This window comes from Salvelinus fontinalis, chromosome 18 (genome assembly GCF_029448725.1).
Source record: "Salvelinus fontinalis isolate EN_2023a chromosome 18, ASM2944872v1, whole genome shotgun sequence".
In the NCBI taxonomy this organism is placed as follows: Eukaryota; Metazoa; Chordata; class Actinopteri; order Salmoniformes; family Salmonidae; genus Salvelinus; species Salvelinus fontinalis.
In genome coordinates, this window is record NC_074682.1 from 30,997,752 (window position 1) to 31,022,552 (window position 24,801).

General features: G+C 44.5%; 2 protein-coding genes across 7 annotated transcripts; both read left to right on the forward strand.

Moving 5' to 3' along the window:
- Positions 1–1,662: 1,662 nt before the first annotated feature.
- LOC129815273 (protein polybromo-1-like) lies at positions 1,663–16,721 on the forward strand. 5 transcript variants are annotated; one of them, XM_055868936.1, is made up of 31 exons: positions 1,693–1,855; positions 2,393–2,542; positions 2,776–2,873; positions 3,095–3,242; positions 3,428–3,577; positions 3,875–4,060; positions 4,259–4,357; positions 4,569–4,746; positions 4,894–5,110; positions 5,371–5,512; positions 5,755–5,852; positions 6,245–6,386; positions 6,723–6,860; positions 7,050–7,161; positions 7,337–7,544; positions 7,847–8,147; positions 8,445–8,581; positions 8,809–9,020; positions 9,130–9,312; positions 9,395–9,552; positions 10,190–10,432; positions 10,823–10,968; positions 11,278–11,435; positions 11,631–11,814; positions 12,447–12,615; positions 13,056–13,254; positions 13,539–13,652; positions 14,220–14,381; positions 15,086–15,150; positions 15,322–15,520; positions 15,762–16,721. In XM_055868936.1, exons 2-31 carry the CDS (start codon positions 2,405–2,407, stop codon positions 15,923–15,925), a joined length of 4,848 nt encoding a protein of 1,615 aa, XP_055724911.1. In that variant the 5' UTR covers positions 1,693–1,855; positions 2,393–2,404; the 3' UTR covers positions 15,926–16,721. The 5 variants fall into 5 exon arrangements, with proteins under 5 accessions (XP_055724914.1, XP_055724911.1, XP_055724910.1 ...); XM_055868935.1 differs by having other exon boundaries at positions 1,712–1,855; positions 12,447–12,654; XM_055868937.1 differs by lacking the exon at positions 14,220–14,381 and having other exon boundaries at positions 1,715–1,855; positions 12,447–12,654.
- A 953-nt stretch (positions 16,722–17,674) lies between these two features.
- On the forward strand, positions 17,675–24,295 carry LOC129815274 (double-stranded RNA-binding protein Staufen homolog 1-like). Of its 2 annotated transcripts, none has more exons than XM_055868940.1 (15): positions 17,675–17,910; positions 17,988–18,109; positions 18,383–18,533; positions 18,712–18,868; positions 19,014–19,188; positions 19,681–19,776; positions 19,906–20,124; positions 20,323–20,466; positions 20,714–20,860; positions 21,041–21,119; positions 21,422–21,579; positions 21,772–21,939; positions 22,551–22,673; positions 22,940–23,028; positions 23,246–24,295. In XM_055868940.1, exons 1-15 carry the CDS (start codon positions 17,721–17,723, stop codon positions 23,328–23,330), a joined length of 2,103 nt encoding a protein of 700 aa, XP_055724915.1. In that variant the 5' UTR covers positions 17,675–17,720; the 3' UTR covers positions 23,331–24,295. The 2 variants fall into 2 exon arrangements, with proteins under 2 accessions (XP_055724915.1, XP_055724916.1); XM_055868941.1 differs by having other exon boundaries at positions 18,715–18,868.
- Positions 24,296–24,801: the final 506 nt, after the last annotated feature.

Genomic DNA, 24,801 nt, shown 5'->3' on the forward strand with positions numbered 1-24,801 from the left:
GTGGTGTGGCTACTATGGAAATGCTCATTGGCTGAGAGGTTGTATAGGATTAATCTGATAGGCTATACGGTCTGTGTGTTGCCATAGGGATCTCAGTGTGAACCTCTGGTAACAGAACAGCCATAAAATAAAAAGTATGCCTTTTATAGCCATACATTTCACCTTTTATCATTCAATCGACACATGCATTTGCCTCGAACCAGAAACGCTTTTACGCTTTTTTTGGGGGGTGTCTTGCTAATTGCCTATAATTTCCAACTTTTGTCTATTCCATTTGCACAACAGCATGTGAAATTTATTTTCAATCAGTGTTGCTTCCTAAGTGGACAGTTTGATTTCACAGAAGTGTGATTGACTTGGAGTTACATTGTGTTGTTTAAGTGTTCCCTTTATTTTTTTGAGCAGTGTAGTAAGTAGTAAGGAATAGGCTATAGCAGAATATCACCAATTGCATGGGAAAGATGCAACATCTTGTTCCATAGCCTCATAGTTCTCGTAGCTTTATTCAAATTCCAACAGGCTATGACAACACTTGAAATGTAAAATAGCAAGATTAAGAAAAAAATTATTCTGATATGGAATAGATTGGATTACAATATGTATACTTTTAATTTAGTGAGAAACATTCTGGTATTTCTTGGCACGATTAGGACGTCAACGAAAACGGTACTAAAGCAGACGGGTTGACCAGTGAAATTATGAATCAGAACTGGCAAAAAATGTAATCTACACTATTATCATACATACATATTTTAATCTATCCAAGTACAAGTATAGCGCACATCAATAGGCGATTGTTGAAATGAAAATGAAAGGAGTGTGTGGGTGCGCTGTGCATAGGCCGAAGCATGTTCTCAACGTTCAAGGGTTTAGTCTACAAGCATATAAGAGCATCTTGGATATGAATTGTCGGCTATGGTATAAGAATACATAGTTTGTGCAAAATCGAAGATGCTCCGGTTGGATAGGATTAGGAAGGCTATAGAATAGTCTACTGTGATAATATACCCGAGGCCAAAAAACTGAAAGGTGTTTACATTTTCTTATGCATCCAAATACAATTAAAATCTTACCTGAATGCACGGAGCTCAAGAATCCCTTCTCAATGGGCGGTTTCAGGTTTGGCTCTCTGTGCGCATCGCTAGACCAGTTCAGGCTACTCGCCTGACGCCAAGAAGGGTACTGGCTTCAGAGCTCAGGAAATGAAACAGTCCTAAATCATTGAATAAAAAGTAGCCGACTATCTGGACCTACCTTAAATTAACTCTATCGCCTGACATGGATTGTATTGCCTAAAGCTAACATACCGCGATAGACTTCATGATGATGTTATTATAAGCTATTTAAGCTGGCTATTCATGAGGGGGTGCAATTTCCTTACATACAATATATATACAATAGAAATTGCGTGTGAGATTTAATTTCAGAATTTTAAAACAAAATAATGTTGATTCGGATGATTAACTAATACTGCATGTCAATTCAATCGAATCTGTATTCAGGTAGTTACCATCCAGACATGTTACCTATGTTAGCTGCAAGGCACATTCTCAACGCAACCAAATTAACTTAGTCTAGTTCTTCAGTGCCTCAGACTGGGTAGTTTATCTATTACATTAAATCAAATGTAAACCATTCAGGTGGTTAGGATAATGTTGTAGGTTTGGAATTGGCCCCAGCTCTAGGAAAGGATTTTTGCTATTTCTCACTTTTTCCAAATCGAACGCAGATGTCTATTGTCACTTCCGGCAATCATGGGGAGGAGTTTGACTAGCTAACGTTTCGAATGAATTGACTTTAGCTAGATATTCAGTACAACACATTATTTTGCTCAGGGAAATATACAACAATTGAGGTAAGCCAGCGTTGCATTTTGGCTTAAATTAGTTTAACAAAGTAGCTAACACCACAACTAGCTTGCTAGTTATTTGATCGAATTTCTGTTTTAGCGTGTAGTGAACATTTTAGGCGCCCGCCTTTGTTTGTAGCTGGAATGTTAGCAGCTACAGTAGCTAGTTAGCTACATTAGCTAGCTACGCGCTAACGGTCTGCTACCACCTTTGCTCTATATTTGTTATGGTTAAGTTAAATGAAGTATCGCTAGGTAGCGAAATAAACCAATAGTATACGAAGATCTCCGTGTCCCGCGTTTGAAATACCTAGCTAGCAAACTAACGTGAGCATAAACGTATAACTAGCGGCTACATAGCAAGCTAAGTAGTTAGTTAGCTAACAACTTTAAAGGGAACATGGTCATATTTGCGTTAATGTCAGTTAGTCTCAACAAACAATTATTTACGGTTACAGGGTTAGTCAGTGTGTATAATATATTATACAGTAAGTTGCAGCGTTACCTAGCCACCAAGCTAACGCGGTGTGTGTTATTTTGAAGGTACCATAAGTTATGCCAATGAGTTCGAAAAGAAGAAGGGCCACCTCTCCCTCCAGTAGTGTGAGCGGAGGGGACTTTGACGATGCATCCTCCACTCCTGGAAGCGGACGAAAGAGACGAAGAGCCTTTAATGTTCCTACAGTAGACCCTGTGAGTTGACTTTCTTAGTTATAGCGCTGATATATGAAATTATTGAGATCAGGCCAAACTAACTATCCCCTTACATAGAGCGTGTTATTCTTAACATCCTTGTTGTTTGACACTTGGGCAGCTTTGCCATGTTTTATTCGTTTGATGCAGTGAATCCAAGTATCCCAAACTTGGATTTGTGTACTGTAACCTGCTTTGACACACATTGTTTGATCATGTTTTGTGTTAAACAGATTGCTGTGTGCCATGAGTTGTACAACACTGTCAGGGACCACAAGGATGACCAGGGGAGGCTGCTTTGTGAGCTGTTCATCAGGGTACCAAAGAGAAGGTAATGTACCATCTGACATTAGAGATGGGTGGGTCATGTTCATCAGGGCACACGGTAACAAAACATTCGTAAAAGTAAACTTAACGTGTTGATTTTTTTGACATGTCCAAGTAGTCCCTCCCCATTTCAACCCACTTTCTAACATTTGATGCCAAATGACCATAGACGTAATGTAGAAGTAACCTGGAGGCTTTTTCTCTATCTGCCTCTCCCTCCTTCAGGAACCTGCCAGACTACTATGAGGTGGTGTCCCAGCCCATAGACATGACCAAGATCCAGCAGAAGCTCAAGTCAGAGGATTACCAAGATGTGGAGCAGCTCACTGCTGATTTCCAGCTTATGTTCAACAATGCCAAGAACTACTATAAGGTGACACACACACTATGTTCAGTGGAAACTCTGAGATGAAAATCTATTGAAGGCTTGATTATGCTGTACTTTGTGCCATTACACTTTGACTAATAACAAACATTGTTACTCTTTGACTACCGGTAGTAGGAAAAACATCCTTTAGACACTGCAGGTTAGTCATGGTTTTATCTCTGACTTGTCAGGCTGAGAGTGAAGAGTACAAGGCGGCCTGCAGGCTGTGGGAACTCTACGTCCACATCAGGAATGAGTTTGTGCAGCCAGGGGATGGTGATGAAGATGATGACGATGGTGAAGATATGCTGGATAATCCTGCTCTCTCCACTGAAGATGAGGTAAAGCTCAAAGATCATCTGGACAAATCAGTTTTTACCTCTGTCATGATCTTTGATTTCCTTGCTGCTGTGCATGTGTATCTATCATAGAATATAAAAAAATCTCGATAGCTCATATCTCGTGTCAGGTCACCACCTAATACTGTTCATTATCACTTTTTATGTGTCTACAACTGCTACTATCAAGCTAAATTGAACCATTCTTTATAAGCGCTATAACACTTGTAACTCAAGTTCCATAGTCAGTGGATGTGCATGGGATCATAGATTATTGTTCCTGTATGCTCTGATCTGCAGACTCCACCGAGCTGCCTGAAGGAGGTTTTGGAGCAGCTGTTGGATGCTGTGGTGTCATACACGGACACATCAGGACGGGTCATCAGTGAGCTCTTTCAGAAGCTGCCTTCCAAAATGCACTACCCAGACTACTATGCCGTTATCAAGGAGCCCATTGATCTTAGAGCCATCGCTCAGAGAATACAAGTATCCTATTCACCTCCTGAAGCATTGTGATTTGTGTAGAATTGATTGACATCTAATTGATTTAAGCATATTGATACATAAACAAGTTAATATAGGCCTTCTTGACATAATTTCTTGCTTTGTATAATTATATAAGAAATAACTGTGTAACCTAATCATGATCTTTTGTGACTACTACTGATTATTTGTCTTTTTCAGATTGGGTTCTACAAAAGTGTCACCGCCATGGCCAAGGATGTTGACCTTCTGGCGAAAAATGCAAAAACATACAATGAACCAGGATCTCAGGTTTTTAAGGTATATTTATCTTATGCTAAATATAATATATTTTATACTGCATTTCGTATTCTTATTATATGTTCTGGTGTACCATTGAGCTGAAAGTCTCTAGTTTCAGTAGAGCTATGTTGTACTCTAGATTTTACTGCATGTCTACAACTTTCAAAATGTACTGTAGATGCTATACAAAGCACACTAATCACAATGCTTTCCGTAATTTGATGTTAAGGATGCTAACACCATCAAGAAGGTCTTTATCCAGAGAAAGACTGAGATCGACCATGCTGAGCCCACTAAGACCAGTGTCCGCATCAGGAACCGGAGGTCAGCCCAAGGAGACCGTCTCTCTGCCATCACTCTGGCGCTGCAGTACGGCTCAGAGAGTGACGAGGACGCCCTGCTCTCTGGTGAGTTTGTCTCAACACATACACACTCTAACTAGAGTTGAATTGTTTAATCTTTGAGACCAAACCCTCTTCATAGCTTTGTTTTTTTCGGTAGGGTTAAGTATATGTGACTAAATGTGTGCACTCCTCTGTCATCATGTGTTCCAGGCTCTGTGCGTTACGACGAGGGTGAGTCTGAGGCGGAGTGCCTGAGCTCCAGTATGGACATGGGTAACCCAGTGTTCCAGCTATACGAGGCTGTGAGGGGGGGCAGGAACAGCCAGGGACAGCTCCTCTCTGAACCCTTCCTCCAGGTGCCCTCCAGGAAAGAATACCCTGACTACTACCAGCAGATCAAACAGCCCATCGCCCTCCAGCAGATCAGGTAGGAATAGGCTACTACAGTACATCGTCCTATAGGTACTGTACATGGAGAGTTTTTCGCCGTGTAACTAACGTCATTGAATGATTAACTGGAGGAAAAGATCATGTCCACTTGCTGTTTTGCTTCTCCCAAATGTGATATTTTTTTGTGATCAGCAAAACTCTTTGGACCTTCTTTTTGCCCAGCTCCTGTTGCTACTTTGGATATACATAAAACCCATCCATTCAGTGAATGATGACTGACCTTGTCCTCTGTCCCAGGGAGAAGATGAAGAACGGGGAGTACCAGAGCGTGGAGCAGATGGACTCTGACCTCACTCTGATGTTTGAGAACGCTAAGCACTACAACGTGCCCAACTCGGCCATCTTCAAACGGGCCCTGCGGCTGCAGCAGATCCTGCTGGTCAGTAGGGTCTTGGACCTTATCTGCCTTTTATACTGTTGATTGTTTAGGAAAGTGCTGAATATAATGAACGGTCATTCAGAGTACACTGGTAGGATGTCTTTCTGTTGGTGAGTTGGGAATGCAACTAGGAATACAAGACATTGAAATGTAAATTCTGGTAGTGTTTCTGTGTATATAAGACTGAATGGTGAGTACAGTATTGTTATTCTTGACTGTGATATGTAATGAATGTTTTGCAGAGGAAGAAGAGGGAGCTGTTGAGGAGAGGTGATGAAGAGGATCAGGACAGCATTCTGTCCTCTGACACAGGAACTGGCAGTGCTACCAAGAAGAAAAGGTAGGACCACCCTCCACTCCTCCCTCGCTCTCTCTTTCTTTCATTACCACATCTAGATAGATGCAATCGTTGACATCTCACACCAAGTCAACCACCTATAGCTTTCATTCTCACTTTGTTTTGTGTGTTTATCTACATCTGCTGCCCTCCTGCTTTTAAGTTTACCCTTTGCCAAGGTAATTAGACTCAATTCAAGTTGCCTACAGGCGGCCCAACTCCGTTCTCTTATATTGAGGTGGAGTTGAGTTTTGATAACTGGTCGTGCGAGTTTCTAGCAACAACATTGAGTCATTTTATCTGTACCTATTTTTGTCCTGCACAACTGTGGCCCTGCTGAAATTCATACTTTTTATAAAAACATTTATTGAATACAACCACCTCTTGCCATTTAGCCATAAGAAGAATGTGAAGAAGAACCGTATGAAGGCACTGTATGCTGCAGTGACTGAAGCCAGAGAGGCAGGGACCAACCGGAGGCTCTGTGATCTGTTCATGGTGAAGCCCTCCAAGAAGGATTACGCAGACTACTACAAGGTAGGCATGAAGTCAACACCAGGTTTTCACAATCCACTAGTTGGGGATTTGCTAGGGCTGCTAAGACAAAGATGAAAAGTTATTTTTTCTTCCCCCCCCCCCCCCCCCTCTTTCCCCCCCCTAACAGAATATAGTGAGGCGTACTGGACATCCTATTGCAGTGGAGAAAAGCCACACATTTTAAATCAAAGCAGAATCTTGTTTATTTGAAACATAGATCTTGGTCCAGCAATGGAAAATATTACTTTAACATTTACATTTTTGATTCCTTAATGTTGGTATGGATACGGATGCCGTAGATCGGCTAATCTATAAACCAACTCCTCCTACTACCAGGTGATCCTGGAGCCCATGGATCTTAAGACTATGGAGCATAACATCCGCTCAGAGCGCTACGCCACCGAAGAGGCCCTTATGAACGACATGAGGCTGATGTTCCGCAACGCACGCCACTATAACGAGGAGGGATCTCAGGTAGGACCAATCACTCACAGGGCCATGTCACAAAGTGTTCAGTAGGCATAAGATAAAGTAAAACGGGGAGTTATTACCTGAACCTGGCCAATAAGAAACATAATTGTTTTGCTATGCCCTAATGAACACCACCCTGGGCTAAATGTACAACATGGGAGGGAGGATTGAATGACGTGTTTTGCTGTGAAGGTTTATGATGATGCTGACATCCTGGAGAAGATAGTGAAGGACAAGAGGAAGGAGTTAGGAGCTTCTCCTGAGGAGGGCACTGACAACATGGGATCTCCTAAGCTCAAACTAAGTATGTTTGACTCTTTTCTATGGCACTTCTGAAATATGTAATAAAAAAACAAGAGGTAAGGCTAAATGTATATTGTTGTTTTGTTAACATTTACATGAAAATTCTCATCTTTTTGTAGTTTGTGTTTACTCGTCCCTTTCACATGCATGTTTTTCGCCATCATCTCTATCTGTAGGAAAGAGTGGCGCGTCTCCTAAGAAGTCCAATAAATACCTGACCCCGCTGCAGCAGCGCCTCAATGAGCTGTATGATGCTGTGAGGAACTACACAGACGGCAGGGGACGACGTATCTCCACCATCTTCCTGCGCCTTCCGTCCCGCGCCGAGCTGCCTGACTACTACTCCACCATCAAGAGGCCTATCGACATGGAGCGCCTGCGCAGGTAAGCTACAGGCTAGCTAGAGGTGAGGGTGCTGAGAGGTTAGAGAGCTGGGCCAGGAACTGTAAGTTAGCCCTGTTTGAATCTGGTGCAGAGTTAGCCAGCAACTGAAGTGTTTCTGGTATCAGTATCCTAGATGTACCATCTTCTGGTGTTGTGTCCTTGCGAAAGGCACTTATCCCCTAAAGTGCGACCTGTGCACCAAACTCTGTGTGTGTCTCTGGGGTTGGGAGCCGATAAAGCAAAAAAGACAAATCCTTTTCGATAGAAAATAAATGAAGTCCTATGTTCTTCCTGTTCTCCAGCCACATGGCTGGTGGCCGTTATCAGGACGTGGATGCACTGGTGGAAGACTTTGCCCTAATGTTCAACAACGCCTGTACCTACAACGAGCCAGAGAGCCTGATCTACCGCGACGCTCTGCTTCTACACCGCGTGCTCCTGGAGACCCGCAGGCTTCAGGAGGGAGTGGAGGAGGGTGGCTCGCCCCCTGCTGTGGGGCCGCTAGTCAGGGAGCTGATCAGGAACCTGTTTATGTCTGTGCTCGGGCACCAAGACGAGGAGGGGAGGTGTTACAGCGACTCACTGGCTGAGATCCCTGCCCAGGTAAGAGATAGGAGATCGTCCATACCCTACCTGGGGCCGTATACACAGTTTCTTAGAGTAGGAGTGCTGATCTAGGATCAGGTGCCCACTGTTTGTAATCTTATTCAGTGTGATCTAACAGGCAAAACTAAATCGGCACTCAAATGGCCTCCGGTCAGACTCTTTTTAAGATTTAAACAAAGTTGTGTAGCTATTAGAAATTCTTATTTGTTCAACATGTTTATTGTAATAGCAGTCATTGAGTTTTTAATAAAAAGTTCTGAACGACCATTAAACTAAGTTAACTAACCTCAACAGGACCCGGCCAGCCCAGAGAAGCCTCTGCTCAACTTTGACGTGATCCGGGCCAACGTGGAGCGAGGACGCTACCGCAGGCTGGACGTGTTCCAGGAGCACATGTTTGAGGTGCTGGAGAAGGCCAGGCGCCTGCACAGGTATGTAGTCTGCACATCATTAGAAAGGCCTTTGTCGCTTTGAATTGCTCTCCAACCTTTCTGAGTCTTTGTTTTGTGTTTGAGTTTATGCATCTGATTCTAGATTGCAGCATTGATAGAAAGCTGAAACATGCCACAACTTAAACCAGGAACCAAGTTAAATCTAACTGATCTCTCTGTGAATCCTCAACCTTTGACCCTGCATGCCTTGCCCTGTCCCTTCACAGGACAGACTCGGAGATCTTTGAAGATGCGGTGGAGCTGCAGCAGTTCTTTATAAAGATTAGAGATGAGCTGTGTAAGAACGGCGAGATCCTCCTCTCCCCGGCTCTCAGCTACACCTCTAAACACATGCACAGTGACGTAGAGCAGGAGAAGAGAGAGAAACTACCCAAGGAGATGGAGGAGGACAAACTGAAGAGGGAGGAGGAGAATAAAGGTGTGTGATGGCGTGGGGCCGGGTGTGTGTCAGTGCAGGTGATTGTGACTGAGTCTGAAGCGTATATAATATGAGGTTGATGTATTATCATATTCTATGTGGCTTCCAGAGGAGGGAGAGAAGGCTGAGGACCCAGCTGGGGGAGGTGCGGGGCCAGAGAGGATGTACAGTCAGGACTGCAGCTTTGAGAACAGCACCTACCACGTGGGAGACTGTGTCTACGTGCAGCCAGCCGAGGCCAACCGCAAGCCTCACATCGTCTGCATCGAGCGCCTGTGGGAGGACGAAGCAGGTAACCAACACGACACACACTTTGAGACACACACACTGCTTTACTGTCAGTAATGTGTTATTCTGTTTTTCCATGTGTGTAGGCGAGAAGTGGCTGTATGGCTGTTGGTTCTACAGGCCCGGTGAGACCTTCCATCTGACAACACGCAAGTTCCTCCAGCAAGAGGTCTTCAAGAGTGACTACTTCAACAAAGTACTAGTCAGCAAGATACTGGGCAAATGCATGGTCATGTTTGTCAAGGTAAGGTCATATCTCTATCTGAACGGTTCTGATAATACACACACCTGCACCATAGATGTATGTAATTCAATTGAAATGTTATGCTCATCTATTGGATTAGATAACATCATTATTTGAGCTGAATTGTAATGTCATTTGTAATATAAGATACACTGACTGCTAGGGCAGGGAATTGCCAGGGACCTCACGATACAATGTTATCACGATAATTTGGTGCCGATACAATGTGTTTGGGATTTGATACTGTGATTTATTTTTTATTGCGATTCAAGGTTCCAAACATATTGCTCGCCATATGTCTGCTGTAGAGTGACGAGAGAGCCAATGAAAAACAAGTTTTGATCAGTCATTGAAATAAGTGCCTAAAACTCCCTATTTTAATGCAGGTACAGCCAACTAGCGCAATATTGTCAAAAAGATATGCTATATCATCAAAGTTACATATTGGGATATTATATATTGATTTACCCCCCCCCCCCCCGCCCCCCACCACACATTACAGTCCTACTGCGCAGAATCACTGATCTACAAATCACCTTGTATTCCAAAGAACTTCTCATTGTGTGATGATTAGCCATTGCCTTGCTTTAAATTGATCCCGTCCAACACACTGATCATCCGTGTGCTTCCTCTACAGGATTACTTCAAGCTGCAGCCTGAGGGAGTCAGACCAGAGGACGTGTACGTCTGTGAGTCCCGTTATTCTGCCAGGAACAAGGCCTTTAAAAAGATCAAGCTGTGGGCCGTGCCAGCTGCCGTGAGGTTTGTCCCTCGGGACGTGCCGTTGCCCGTTGTCCGGGTGGCCTCGATGTATGCCAAACGTGATCAGGAGAAACTGCTGGCCGTGGCTGATAACGGCAGCCGCAGCATCGTCGACAAGGTGAGAAGACTGAGCGAGGGGTCTCTTTATTTTAGAGTGAAATGCCGTTGTCCTGCTTATTGGACGTGTCCATCACACACAAGACCACCACAACTACTGTACTTGTAAGGCAACACATCATTGGGCAAATACCTTCGATGTAATATTAAATAACACTAAACATTGGAATGTATTAAATATTACTGAGCCAAACTAAACTGAGACAAGCTGTACTGGTTAAGCTTCCACCATAGTTGCTGGAGCTGTGCTGTAAAGGACAATGGGAAAGGAAAATATCAGTCGGCACAGTACACTTAGTGTAAAAGGTGTAACGGTGTTAGAGGGGTAAAGCTGAATATTGTTGTATCGGTGTTACTGAGTGTGTGTGCTCTCCTACTGTGTGATGTGTAGGAGCGGGAGGATGTGCCAGTGGAGATGACTGGAGGGGATCCAGGCTGTCAGTACTATGACCAGCTCCACTACAACAACATGTGGCTGAAGGTGGGAGACTGTGTCTACATCCAGTCACATGAGCTCATTAAACCACGCATTGGCAGGTATGTCAATCAAACCTTCTAGTATTTCTCTTCATATGTATTGTGTGTGTGTGAGAGGCTCTTTAGTTGAATCCTTGCATCCTCTCGCCGCCTCCTCAAAATGTATTGAAGAACAAGGTCTGAGAGGAGGCACCTTGGACCTACTTCTCCCATACGGTTGAGAAGAAGGCGAAGGAGATGGGATGTGAAGTCCAGGAAAAAAATAATTGAGTCAGCTTTGTGTTTTTCAATATGGAAATGTGGTTTAGGTCTGTGAATGTGACAATTAGGAAGCTAACAGTTCTGTTTTAATTGATTGGGCTGTAACAGGATAGAGAAGCTGTGGGTGCGTGACGGAGCAGCGTTCTTCTTCGGGCCCATCTTCATCCACCCAGAGGAGACTGAACACGAGCCCACCAGGATGTTTTACAAGCGAGAGGTGTTTCTCAGCAACCTGGAGGAGACATGTCCCATGACCTGCGTCATAGGTACCATACCACAAGGCTTCCGCACTACATTCAACATGCAAATACTCAATCTACACTTAAAATGCAGACATTATTGCTGTTTACATTATCAAACTTTTGCCAGACTAGTCTCTGAAAACCGTTTCCGACATATAGCACCCCCTGGAGTGGTCCTGTAATTAACCATCACTCTCTCTCTCTCCCTCCCTCCTGCAGGTAAATGTGTGGTGTCGTCCTTTAAGGACTACCTGTCGTGTCGGCCCACTGAGGTGTCTGAGGAGGACGTGTTGCTGTGCGAGAGCCGCTATATCGAGAGTGAGAAGCAAATGAAGAAGTTTAAAGGCCTAAAGCGCTTCTCCCTCCACGCTAAGGTGGTGGACGATGAGGTCTACTACTTCAGGTGGGAGCCACTCACATACTGAACATTTAAAGGGGCAATCAGCAGTTGCTTCATCCATTTAGGAAATATGCATGAATCCTATGTACCCATTGATTCTAGAAGATTATAACTTATGCATGCCTCATGAACTTAGTTCAAATGTCGTACCCCATCAGAACCCAAAATATAAGCTTTTTTTCTTTTCTCCAATGTTTGTAAACAAACACTGTATAGCCTCAACATGGTTAAACTATAATTTTAATAACACGGATGGTCAGTCCTTGCATCCATAGCTTTGTCCATAAATTTGAGTGATTACATTTCTCCAGCCGCATCTCTCAGATTTTTACAGAAACAGTGGTCGGGAGGTTGCTTTGTTATAGTTTCAACTGCTGATTGGGCCTTTAACATAGAACAGGTAAAAGTCCTATTCCGTTTATTCCAATTTCCCCCTTAAGTGTGCACTGAACTAATTCACTCCCCCTCATGGATTGGACCGGTGTACACACAGGCTAAGAAAGCTGCTCTGCTCACTTCAGGGAGAACAAGGGAAGAGAATTGAACTGCAGCCAAAGATTTTATTCACTTGATAGCATATGTGAGTTTCTTGTCTGGCTGGTATCAACCCTCTTCTCTGATTGGTTCATATCCAGGAAGTTGATAGTGCCCCAGAAGGAGCCGTCTCCTCTGCTGAATAAGAAGATTGAAGAGTTGGAGATGAAGCTGGCAGACATGGATGAGGGGGATGAGGATCTGAATGACCTGGAGGATGAGGACGAGGCTCCAGAGACTCCCTCCATGCCCATCATGCAGACCCCTCTGGCAAGCGATATGGACATCATGCCTTATACCCCTCCTCAGGTCTTACATCCACGCACCCACACCCTTTGCCCAAATGCTGTACCCTTCTGCCCACACACAACCCACCTCAACAGATTTACCCTTCCACCTCCATGCATACACCCACCTTTGCCCCAACAAGTCTCTTACCTCCAAGCAAAAACGCACCCAACCCCACATAACCCCTCCATTCAGCCACCTATGCATCACACAGCCCTACCCAGATTTTACACCCATTACCATCATTCCAAGATCTTAAAGCTCTTCACACACTCCTACAAAACCAATGTGTACATCACTACCCAGGCCAGACATCACTACCTAGGGCCTCTCAATCTATCTCTTTATGGAATTGAGCTTGAATTCATTAACTGTACGTGTTACTGTTGATTGACCCATCTACCCCCTGTTTCTCTTCACAGTCCACGCCCAAGGTAAAGGGTGTGTCTAAGAAGGATGGAGCCAAGAGAAAGATGAACATGAGCGGCTACATCCTGTTCAGCAGTGAGATGCGTTCAGTCATCAAGACCCGCCACCCTGATTTCTCCTTTGGGGAGCTCAGCCGTCTGGTGGGAACCGAGTGGAGGAACCTGGAGGCTCCCAAGAAAGTGGAGTATGAAGGTAGGAAGGCCAGGGAAGCATGCTAGTACTGAGGTGTCTATACAGAGCCTTTTAGTTACACCAGTAGATTCATACACTGGTTGAGATCTGCAATCAATGTACCAGCCAGGTGACAATGTCATTATTTAAAGGGACATTATTACACTCCATAATCTGTTTTCAGGTCACGAAAGTAGTCCAAATCCCATGCCAAACATCTGACGAACTTTGATTTTGGACTGTAATGTCCCTTCAATGTTAGCGTTATGAATCTATCTAAGCATGCATGTTACTGTTTGTTCCAGAGCGGGCAGCCAGGGTGGTGGAGCAGCAGGAGAGGGAGAGGGCAGCCCAGCAGCAAGCATCCCCTAGAGCAGGTACCCCAGTAGGGGCCATGATGGGAATGACGCCTGGTCCAGGTAACCCCTTACTCGCAGAGACAGGCAGTGATACCCAAATATACCACTAGCCCCTAAGCACACAGATGTGCATACGTTTCTATAGAATAGGGGCTAGGGGTTGATTTGTGATTCAGGGAGACAGCACGATCGCTTGGGACTTAGCAACAACCAGGAAATAATGAAACTGGACTTCTAAAACGATTCAACCTTTATTTATTTACCTTTTTCTCCTATCTGAAAATTGTCCAGTGCCTTTCACCTGCATCCTCATTATAGGCTGTGGTTGTTTTTGTTTATGCTGCTACTAATTAAAATGTATAGTATTCCATCAGTTTATTTGTTTTGTATCAAATGCATGATCCAAATCAACTGCATGACCAAGAAGAGTATTTGTTTTATTTAACCTTTTTATTTCATTCCATCCGCATGTATACAGTAACACCATGCTTGTTTTGCCTACTAACTGGTTGAACAATTTAAAAAAAAAAAATATATATATATTATTTAATATGTGTAGTGCATGTCAGTTGCATGTCACTTATGCATGGATATGTTGTTGTCCGTTCCCTGCCTCCTCCTCTTAAGGCATCATGGGAGCTTATGGCCCCCCCTACGGTATGCCCATGCAGGGCCCCTATGAGGGCTTGCTGGGTATGGGCCCAATGCCACCTCACCATATGGGCTCGATGCCCCCCCAACACTTCCAGCCAGGTATTCCTGGGTACCACCCTGGCATGCCCCACCCGGGTAAGGACCCACAACCAGCCACCGTCTACTCCAGGCCAAGGCCACACCTGTCCTGGTCAGTCAGTAGCTCCCAGTCAGTCGTGTCTGTCTCTCCTGCTGGAGGGGCTTACCTGGTCTACAGGCAGGCTGTGCTGTGGTGGCCCACTGACCACTCAGGCTGCCAAACATCTCTGTCTGCTGGGAGATAAAGTGTAGTCCAGAGTTGGTGAGCTGCAGACAGCAGAACAAAACAAATTGAAAGTAAAGAAGGTAGTGTGTAGAGTAGAGGTGCTTGCTTGACTGCCTGGCAGACAGACAGTTTGAATTGAAGATACTCTGCATCGTAGCTATATAGTGTGCGACTGACTACCTTTTCAGTCCGTCTGTCCGTCAAGCACTACAGGGGTTCCACCGTCCTTTACTTCTCTACACACTTACTTCTCTACACATCTACTCTCATATCTAATTTCTCTCAAAGATTGGAATCCATGCTCGCCTCAATTAACACATGAACAAACCATGTAATGCCTGTGGAGCTATGACTACAGCTAACCCTCTATCTCGCCAGTTTCTGTAAAGATCACACATTTATTTTACAGCATGCGTTCTATGCACATCCACCATGTTATATAGCCTACACTATGAATGTATCATGCAGAAACTATAACCCTCATACAACAGTGCTTGCCGTCTTGTCACGATTTTGTGGGAACTCGTTGTGATAGGTATGATGGGTCCTGGTATGAATGGCATGCAAGGAAGTCCCGGAGGCCACCACTACATGCAACAGGTAAAAGTCGAACTTACAATGACCAATGAGCTACTGCACTGATACTGTTTTCTATCATCTGGAACTATTTGCATGTTGTGTATGATTCCTGATTGGATTTCCATTAGTTCCATATGTTATATTGTATCCAAATGCAGTGGGAAAGTTATTGTTTTCCTGTATCTCCCTCAGCCTGGGATGCAGGCCCCTCCACCATACCCAGGCATTGGCCAGCTAGGGCAACCCTCCCACCTCCAGCCCACGACCCCCATGTTCGTGGCTCCACCGCCCAAGACCCAGAGGGTGCTCCACTCTGAGGCCTACCTCAAGTACATTGAGGGCCTGAACGCAGAGAACAACACTGTCAGCAAGTGGGACCAATCTCTCAAAGGTATATTTCTACTCACAAATTTGCTGTTCTTCTGTACTGCGTTTGCCTATTTTCTTTCCATGCACCTGTCCTACAGTATACTGAATGAACTACAACAATTTCCTTCTCACTGTACTACCATGTTTTCTAACTTTCTCTTGAATAGCTGTCCTCTTAGGTGTCATTTATTGTTCATTTTTGGGGTTTGTGTTATTACTTGTGATGGGTAAAGTGTCACATTTCCATTATGTAATTTCCACAGCACGTAGGAGAGATGTCCACCTGTCCAAAGAGCAGGAGAGCAGGCTCCCTTCCCATTGGTTGAAGAGCAAGGGAGCCCACACGACGATGGCAGACGCACTGTGGCGCCTGCGGGACTTGATGCTTCGAGACTCACTGAACATACGTCAGGCGTACAACTTGTAGAAACCTCTAACAACTGTACGTGTTCCTGGCTGACTACATTGCAGACACCTGCCAGATCTCCAAAATACTTGGATAGGTGTTTAACATATTAGCTAACCACATAATATGGCACACAACCATTGGTTGATTCAATGCAAATGTCTGCAATGTAGTTGACCTGGTACACGGCCACTGTCACACGCTCACTGTCCTCATCGTAGAATGGACACAGGAAGAAGAATTAGGTGATAGAGAAGCAATATTTTATAGTGAATCAATCATGGATTTTATATTTTTTAGAGCAGAATAAGCTTAGGTTTGTCATTTATTTTGTATCATGGTTGTGAAGATTTCTCAATGTAAGTTCATGTTCTTAGCAGCTTATGGTCAGTCACTGACAAAATAAATTTGCTGAGGACATTTATAGTTGTTTCATGTGTTGTCTGTTTTGATTCACCCATGCATCACAAGGTTTGTAACGGGAGATATCCCGCATAAAATACAGGCCTAGGTGTGGCCACTCATATGTAGTCTTCACAAAAGGTTTCTGAGCCTTTATTGTAGCTATGGATGTGCTTGTCTGTGGCTAACAGACATGTATGTCTATACTATGAAATATCTAATGTTCATTCATTAGCTACAAAATAATCCACTTTACAGGCATACATCCTCCTAGCTGAACGATGTCATTTCCCGGAAGAGACAGCCAAGATTGGGCCATTCTCTTTAGTGTTTGCCTTGTCTGCCTTTCCCCCACCTCTTCACTAGAAACATTTTGATCCAAAATCACACGGAAACCCTACACAACTGGCGCAAACCAATACCACACTTAAGCAACGTATCGAAATGGAATAACTAAGAACTGAACAGAAAGATAACGAGGTGAGGTTTATTAGACGACTCTTAGACGCTAGCTAAATGCTAGCCAGACATGATTTGCTGCAGGAGTTACCTAACGTTAGATAGCTAAGCTTGCGGCTTCGGATCGTTCATTTATAAGCTCGGTGCTTCAGATGTAGCTATGCCGGATGCAAACGTGTCATTGCAAAATATAACTATACTGTAGTTAGCCTCGATAATTAGATAACTTGCATATCTAGCTTAATATTAGGCTTGGTTCGATAGCTATCTACCGGTACTTAACAAGCGTGCAAACAAATGGCACAACCACATTAATTTGTCTAGACAACCAGAAGTTGGATACTAACGCTAGTATGTAAGTTATGTGTTATGAAACGAAATTAGCCAACTAACGTATGTTAGCTAAGTTGTAGCTAGCGGAACACGCCTTACAAAGAACCTTCAAACGACACACTCTTTTAAAGTTGTCATCTCACCAAGTTTGGTATTAAGGTATACTGACTATGTTAGCCATATTGCAGGGAAATATCTGTCGTTTGAATGTTCTCTGTATTGGATATATTGCAATCCATTCATGTTTTATGTCTGACGCAAAATCACAGCACCCTTATAACCATTTCATGCATGGGTGTTGTCAGGTGTTGCAACGTATTAATTGCTCTGTCTTGTCACTGCTGGCCTGGAACAACAAAGGCCCCTGAAAGCCAGTTGTGCAAGTCACTGACAGTGGGCTTTGTTGTAGTGATGCGAATGTGGCATCTCAAAATGCAGTTAACAAGCTACCCCAAAACAAACTCTATACCATTGTCTTTGTTATCCTCTTCAGGGAGATCTTTGCAGGCACTCCTCTCAAAATCCAATAAACACTAAACGTCTATCGCTGCTGCACTGAAAAGCACCCACCTCAACTCAACCTGAGCTAACCGCCTGACTCGCCTAAACCCAACCAGCCAGTATGTTCCAGTGTCCGGGTAACCCTATGTCCAGCGCTGCTGCCAGCCCCATGCAGCAGCTGTCTCAGCCTCAGCCAGGGTACAGCATCCCCTGTGCCTCGAGTCCCCTGCCCTCTGAGAGCGCCAGTCACCCTCTCCGGAGCTCAGCCCTGCCCTTGGGCTCAGCCACTCCCTTCAGCCCCACCTCAACAGGTGTGTGTGTGTGTGTGTCAAAGCTGTCTGTGTGTCTCTCTCAATGGGCTTATCTGTTTTTGTTTGTTTGTTTTTAGTATCTAACATGGCAAACCCTAAAGAGAAGACCCCCATGTGTCTGGTGAATGAGTTAGCCCGTTTCAATAAGATCCAGCCTGAGTATAAGCTGCTCTGTGAGCAAGGACCAGCTCACTCCAAGGTAACTCAACAACCCAGCCACTGGTACTCACTAGCAAACTTAGGTCGTGTTTATAAGGATACACTCACTGTAGCAAAAGGTTTTGCAAAAGATAATAAAAACAAATGTTTCTTGTTAGACAAGTTCAGATAGTGCCATACCATTTCTGGTCAACTGAACACAAGCCTGGAAAGATCAGTCATCAGTGTGCTTTTTATGTCTACCTTCCTGCTCTTTAATACTTATAACAGAGATCCCTATCTACTTCTCTCTTCTGTTTCTTTACTCTCCCAGATCTTCTCAGTGCGGTTATCGCTAGGGGATCAGCACTGGGAGGCAGAGGGGACCAGCATAAAGAAGGCCCAACACTCTGCAGCTGCCACAGCCTTGGCCCAGACCACAATGCCCAAACCTAGCATGAGGAACAATACCCGCAACAACACAGGTCATCACTTTGAGTTGCTCAGTATCATGATAGGGAAACATTGTTAGTCAGTGGCATTAAGTAGTCTACATTAAATAGGGTTTGAGTTTGATCACTACGTGTATTCAAGTTTTGGTGCCTATTGTTCTTTAATGTGTTCTGTTTGTTTTCTGTTTCGTCTGTGTGTGTACTACCACAGTAGAATGCATGACGCAAACAGTGGAGCTGAATTCCCTCTGTATGAAGCTAGGGATGAAGCCTATGTACAAGCCCATAGACCCTTACCCCGGGATGAGACCACCCAGCTTCAACTACAACATCAGGGCCCCGGGGCCTTACCAACGCTCCATGCAACAGTACGTCCATTTGTTTTTCTGGGGGGGTATTCATTGTAAAACTTCAATTAATGCCCCAGGCGTTTATTGGAGGACAGCATGATTAGGTAAGTCGGTCAGTAAAAGCTATACCTGAGCGTCTCCTGTCTTCTCGGTGTGTGGTCAGGTACTACTACCCATTTCCCCCGGTGGGGCCGGTGCTGTATCACATGGAGCTGAACATCGGGGGCCAGCAGTTCCACGGGAAGGGGCGTACGCGGCAGCTCGCCAAACACGACGCCGCCTCCAAGGCCCTGAAGACTCTGCAGAAGGAGCCCATACTGCTGCAGCAGCTGCCTGAGGTCAGAACTGCCTGGGGTCAGAACTGCCTGGGGTCAGAACTGCCTGGGGTCAGAACTGCCTGGGGTCAGAACTGCCTGGGGTCAGAACTGCCTGGGGTCAGAACTGCCTGGGGTCAGAACTGCCTGGGGTCAGAACTGCCTGGGGTCAGAACTGCCTGGGGTCAGAACTGCCTGGGGTCAGAACTGCCTGGGGTCAGAACTGGGGAGAAAACACTAGGGATGGAACAGTCCCTGCTTATTCCTTTCTGTTTCTGGGAATACTCCAACTGGGATTCCTGGAAAAAGTTGGATGAAAGTTTGGGCAAAATACCAGAAATGTTCCCAAAGAGCAACACCTGCTACATGGATCACTACACCGGTCTGCTTCACAACGTGAAGGGCACATATTTGATTCAATACTGCCACACAGAGCAATTCCGCTGCATTTTATAGCCACTCTGCTGCAACATACACAGCTGTCAGAATGTTTTGACACAAACTATTTCATTTCAGATGAATGGAGAAGACACTGAAGAGAACCTCAACAAATCAGAAATCAGCCAGGTGTTTGAGATCGCACTGAAGAGGAACATGCCTGTCAACTTTGAGGTAGGCTTTGGTCCTGCATTGGCTCAACTAACAGTCCAGTTATATAGTAGAACTAATTATGTTCTCTCCCCTGAGGATATACCTTTCCAAGTCTTTTTCTAATTGTCTTTCCCTTACTTCTTCCCACAGGTTCTCAAGGAGGCAGGTCCTCCCCACATGAAGAGCTTCATGGTGCGTGTGGCGGTGGGGGACTTCTGTGGTGAGGGCGAGGGCAAGAGTAAGAAGATCGCTAAGAAGCTGGCAGCTACAGCTGTGCTGGAGGAACTGAGGAGACTGCCCCAGCTGATCCCCTGCGTGGAAAAGATGCAGCCAGCACGCATCAAGAAGAAGACCAAGTCCATCATTAAGGTGAGAGGACCAGGTGGATGAGGTCAGGGAGAGTAGAGTACATCATTAAAAAGAACAAGGGCTTCTAAGAAGGCCTTTGTTAATTCTTAAAGGGCAACAGAAGGGAGAGAAGGGGTGATGGGGAAAGCTTTTGCAAGGTCGGAAAATTGTTTTATAGGATTGTTTGATCTTGTGCATGTTCTCTCCGTCCCCCTCCAGCTGCAGACCAGTCCAGAATATGGGCAAGGCATGAACCCCATCAGCAGACTGGCTCAGATCCAGCAGGCTAAGAAAGAGAAGGAACCAGAGTACAACATGCTGACAGAGAGGGGGCTGCCCAGACGCAGGGAGTTTGTTATGCAGGTGAGACAGGAGGCCCTGGCACATAGCCTACCACTACCTGCTCTTGACCAAATCAACCCCATACTATTGGCCTAGGGCACTTGTGTAGGTCTGACGGGATTGGACAGGTGTGAGCAATATAACACCTAGCCTATCAGAGGGCAATGTGGAGCTTGCGCCATAGTGTGTATGCCTATCTAGGCCAGTTCTCTCAGATCTCCCTAGTGTCTATGGTTCTCTGATTCTGACCTGTAGTTGTGGTCACCAGGTGACGGTGTGTGGTCAGTGTGCAGAGGGCTTGGGCCCCAGTAAGAAGGTAGCGAAGAAGAACGCAGCAGAGAAGATGCTGGAGCTTCTAGGTTTCAAAGTGCCTCAGCCACAGCCCCACAAACCTGCGCTCAAAACAGACGAAAAGGTACAGTAGGTCCCCAAGAACCACCAGAGGCATCCCATCCAGACCACTGGTTTAGTTAGACTCCACTCATGTGCTTATCTATCCAGTAGTACATAGCAGAGATAGTTTGTATTGACTTGAATGATCATTGAGCCGTCAACTGACGTGTATTCTTTCTGTTGATCATGTGACCGACCCAAGGTTCCACTGAAGAAAAATGGAGACGGGAGGAAAGTGACCTTCTTTGAGCCAGGCTCTGTGGAGGAGAGCCAGTCGCTGGGTGAGTGGTTCAGGTGCAGGGTTGAAACTACACATATTTTGATATGTACTGTTTTATGCAGTACACTTTGTTTGGATTTGGTATGAGACATTTTACTTACTCGACTTAAACCATTTTGTCTCTTTTGGGGAACATAGGTAATCCACAAACTTCCCCCAGAGTGTTATGCGGGATGACTGATTTAGTATTTTGGAACGTGGGATACTTTTACATTACATGGGTGTTTCATTCCGTGTTCTCCTTCCTTCCTGTTTTACATAACTATGTCTCTGGCGACCCCCCCCCTTCCCCCCATCTCTCAGGTTCCAAGGAGGAGGACTACCGCCTGCCCTTCCTCAGCCACCAGCAGCTCCCAGCAGGCATCCTGCTCATGGTGCCCGAGGTGGCCCAGGCTGTAGGGGCCAGCCCTAGCCAGGGGCACCAGAACAAGGACTACGGTCCCCGGGCCAACCCTGCTAAGGTGTGTCCCTTTGTTTTAGTGGAATTAGTCATGATATTATTTTAGCTCTGCTATCTTTTACCTCACAGTTTGTATGTTTATTTTAGTCCTTTGATGTTCTCTTTTACTTCTTCAATATTTTGTTGTAAAAGTGTCTTTGATTAGCAAGATAAGCACTATGCAAATAAACAGTATTGTTATTATTATATTAAGGCCACCCTGACGGCCATCATCGCCAATGAGCTGCTTTACGCTGGTGCCTCCCTGACCGCCGATACCATTCTGAAGAGCCAGAACAGTGTGGGTCATCTAGTACCCCATGGACCCCTGACCAGACCCTCTGAACTGCTCAGCTACCTGGCCAACGTACAGGGACTGCAGGTACTCACATACACACACACACATGTACGTTAACTCACACAAACACCTACCCCATGGGTTCCTGACCAAACCCTCCAAACTGCTCAGCTACCTGGCCTAATGTACAGGGACTACAGGTAGTCATAGACACAATGGTGGGCATGCATGTGTGCGCACACGAACAAACACACACACACACACACAATTAAACCTTTTATTAATGCAGTGGTATTTCAACTTTTTCAGTGGGGACCGCATTTTTTCCCCGCCAGAATATCTGGGGACATAATTTTTTCTCCCACAAATTTCTGGCTACTCCATCCCACCCCAACTTTAAAATCAGTAAATTCATACATTTTTACATCAACAAATAACCTTCAATTCATTACATTTTCATCTCTTATCCAAATGATAAGAAACTGATAAGTATATTTACTCAATATTATTACATTTTTTAAATTATCTTTCTCAAAAATGTTTGCATGTTGTCCCATACAATCTCTACCTTATTGTTGTTGTTGGGCGATCCCACTGCAGTTCCTGGGGTCGCGACCCCGTTTTTGAAACGACTATATTAATGTTTTGTGGAGTGTTAATGTTAGTATTAATATCCTCTGTTGCTTTTCTTGCAGGTGGAATACAAAGACTTCCCCAAAAACAACAAGAATGAATTTGTATCGCTGATCAACTGCTCCTCCCAGCCCCCCCTCATCAGTCACGGCATAGGCAAGGACGTGGAGTCCTGTCACGACATGGTTAGACTCGCACACAACCACACTGAAGGAGCTTTAGTGTTTAGACCAGGATCTTGTTCATTAGGGCACACCGTAGCAAAAAATAAGCTGGTCTCCCAAGTGGCGTAGCGGTCTAAGGCACTGCATTGCTATTAAAAAAAGTATATTGGACATGTTCACAAAGTTACACATGTGTCCTCTGAACACGACAGACATACAGGCACAAGCAATAGGGAAATGATGATATAGGCTACATCAAATATTCCACATCCTCCCTCTGTCTACAGGCTGCCTTGAATATCCTGAAGATTCTGTCAGAGCTGGACCAGCACCAGCAGCAGACCAATGACAGGACAGGGAACGCACCACTCTCGGGGTAAGACCATGCATCTAAGAGGTCAGATGAGGACCAGTAAGAGAACACTTATTGAGGTTGAATAATAATAGTTTAATATATTTGTCTTGTTTTCTAGGGTTGCAAAAATCCGAAAACATTCCAAAAGCTTTTCAGAAATCCTAGTTTCTCTCCAACCTCTCCAACTAGGTCAATATGACTTGGTAACACTTGTTTGTCTTGTGTTGGGTTTCTGTAGGTGTGGTAAACAGGACATGGAGGGCATCATCAAACAGGCTAACTCAAGCACCTTGGGACAACAGACTCTGGATGGCACTGTGTAGACAGACGCACACCATTGGTTGTTTGAAAGAAGCACGAAAAGAAAACTAACACTGTTCTGATAGGCTGTTTTAGATTTCTACAGGAAGCTGAGGGCAACCATCACTAGTGTTCATATTGTATTAAATGTTCTAAAATATTCACAGTTAAACAAGATTGATAGAAGAAAAATTGATTTTGTTTAATTGTGAACATTATTCATTCTTTTTGTTGCTTTATAGAAAATAAATTGCTGCATCATATCCGATATATATATGTTGAGATAAGATGGAATAATGTTAATATGATAACTGTGAAAATCAGCTTTTGAGAAGAAGCGTTTTGTCTATTTTTCCCTTTTTTTCTGTTAATGAGATCTTTCTCTTATTTTTAAATGTTGTTTAATTCTTCATTGACCCTGGAATTATTGGGGGGTTGTTAATAACAGACCTGGGTTAAAAAACGAATGAAATCTTTCAAATACTTGGAGAGTTTGCTTTATGAGTGCCAGATGGGTGGAGTTTGCCGTTTTGCCTTTGAGCTTGCCTGGAGCAATGGAATAATCAAGCCCAGCTAAAGTATTTGAAATGATTTAAAATAGCTTTTTAACCCAGGTCTGGTTGTTACAATAGTGTTTACTTGTGAAGTAGTATGGAACCCCATAGAAGGATGGGATGCAGCTAGCGAACCACTGTTGATTTTCCTAGAGTGCTTGATAACAACCACCGCAAGTGAACAGTGTTTATCTACATTACCATGTAGGGCTGCGAAGGTTTTGTGACTAAGTATAGCGTGTGTGATGTTCTGTGATTTTGTCTGTCCCCACTGTCAGAGGTGCTGGGGCAGTATAAGTCTTTGTTTGCGTATGGTCCTAGCACGATATCCCCCCTCTCTCCCCTTGTTGTCCCTCCCTCAGTGTCAAACCACCTCTCTGCTCCCCATGAAATGTAAGTAAAACGTGTATGCGATCACGCACAAAACAAAACCATCAGAGTTGTATATTTGTTCTTACTGTATGTGCCCTCACGTTCCAAGAGAAAATGTTAGATGATAGAGAAAGGTACATTTGGGGGTACTTTTTGGACTGGATGTGTAGTGTAAGCCTAAACTAGTCTCTCTCAACAGGTGTGTTTCTGCCAAAGCGAGTCTAGCCCTACACAGATGTGATATCAATGAGTGAACAACCAACCAGTCACACAGTGGCTTTACTTTGACAACAGTGGATGTTTTTACCACATATCAACACAGTTTAGTATAAAAAGCCAAACAAATGGCTGACACATTATTGACCTGTCAGAAACACATGGTACAACCACCCTGTCCTGCAAGACTTAATTTCTGGCCAATGACAATTACTGGCATTCCATCACATGCAATCAGGACAACTTCTGGTGCTTAGTGTCACACAACCATTTTACACTATCTTGCCAACCTGAACCTTACTGTGCTAGCTCAGGTTTTTTGTTTTATTTTACATTGTCCTCTCCATCAGAG

Coding starts and splice junctions, on each gene's coding strand:
- LOC129815273 (XM_055868935.1), top strand. CDS start 2,405: ATGCCAATGAGTTCGAAAAGAAGAAGGGCCACCTCTCCCTCCAGTAGT. Junction 8,582..8,808: donor AAGGCCAGGCGCCTGCACAG/GTATGTAGTCTG, acceptor GTCCCTTCACAG/GACAGACTCGGAGATCTTTG. Junction 9,313..9,394: donor CCTGTGGGAGGACGAAGCAG/GTAACCAACACG, acceptor CCATGTGTGTAG/GCGAGAAGTGGCTGTATGGC.
- LOC129815274 (XM_055868940.1), top strand. CDS start 17,721: ATGTTCCAGTGTCCGGGTAACCCTATGTCCAGCGCTGCTGCCAGCCCC. Junction 18,110..18,382: donor AAGGACCAGCTCACTCCAAG/GTAACTCAACAA, acceptor TTACTCTCCCAG/ATCTTCTCAGTGCGGTTATC. Junction 21,580..21,771: donor CCCGGGCCAACCCTGCTAAG/GTGTGTCCCTTT, acceptor TATTATATTAAG/GCCACCCTGACGGCCATCAT.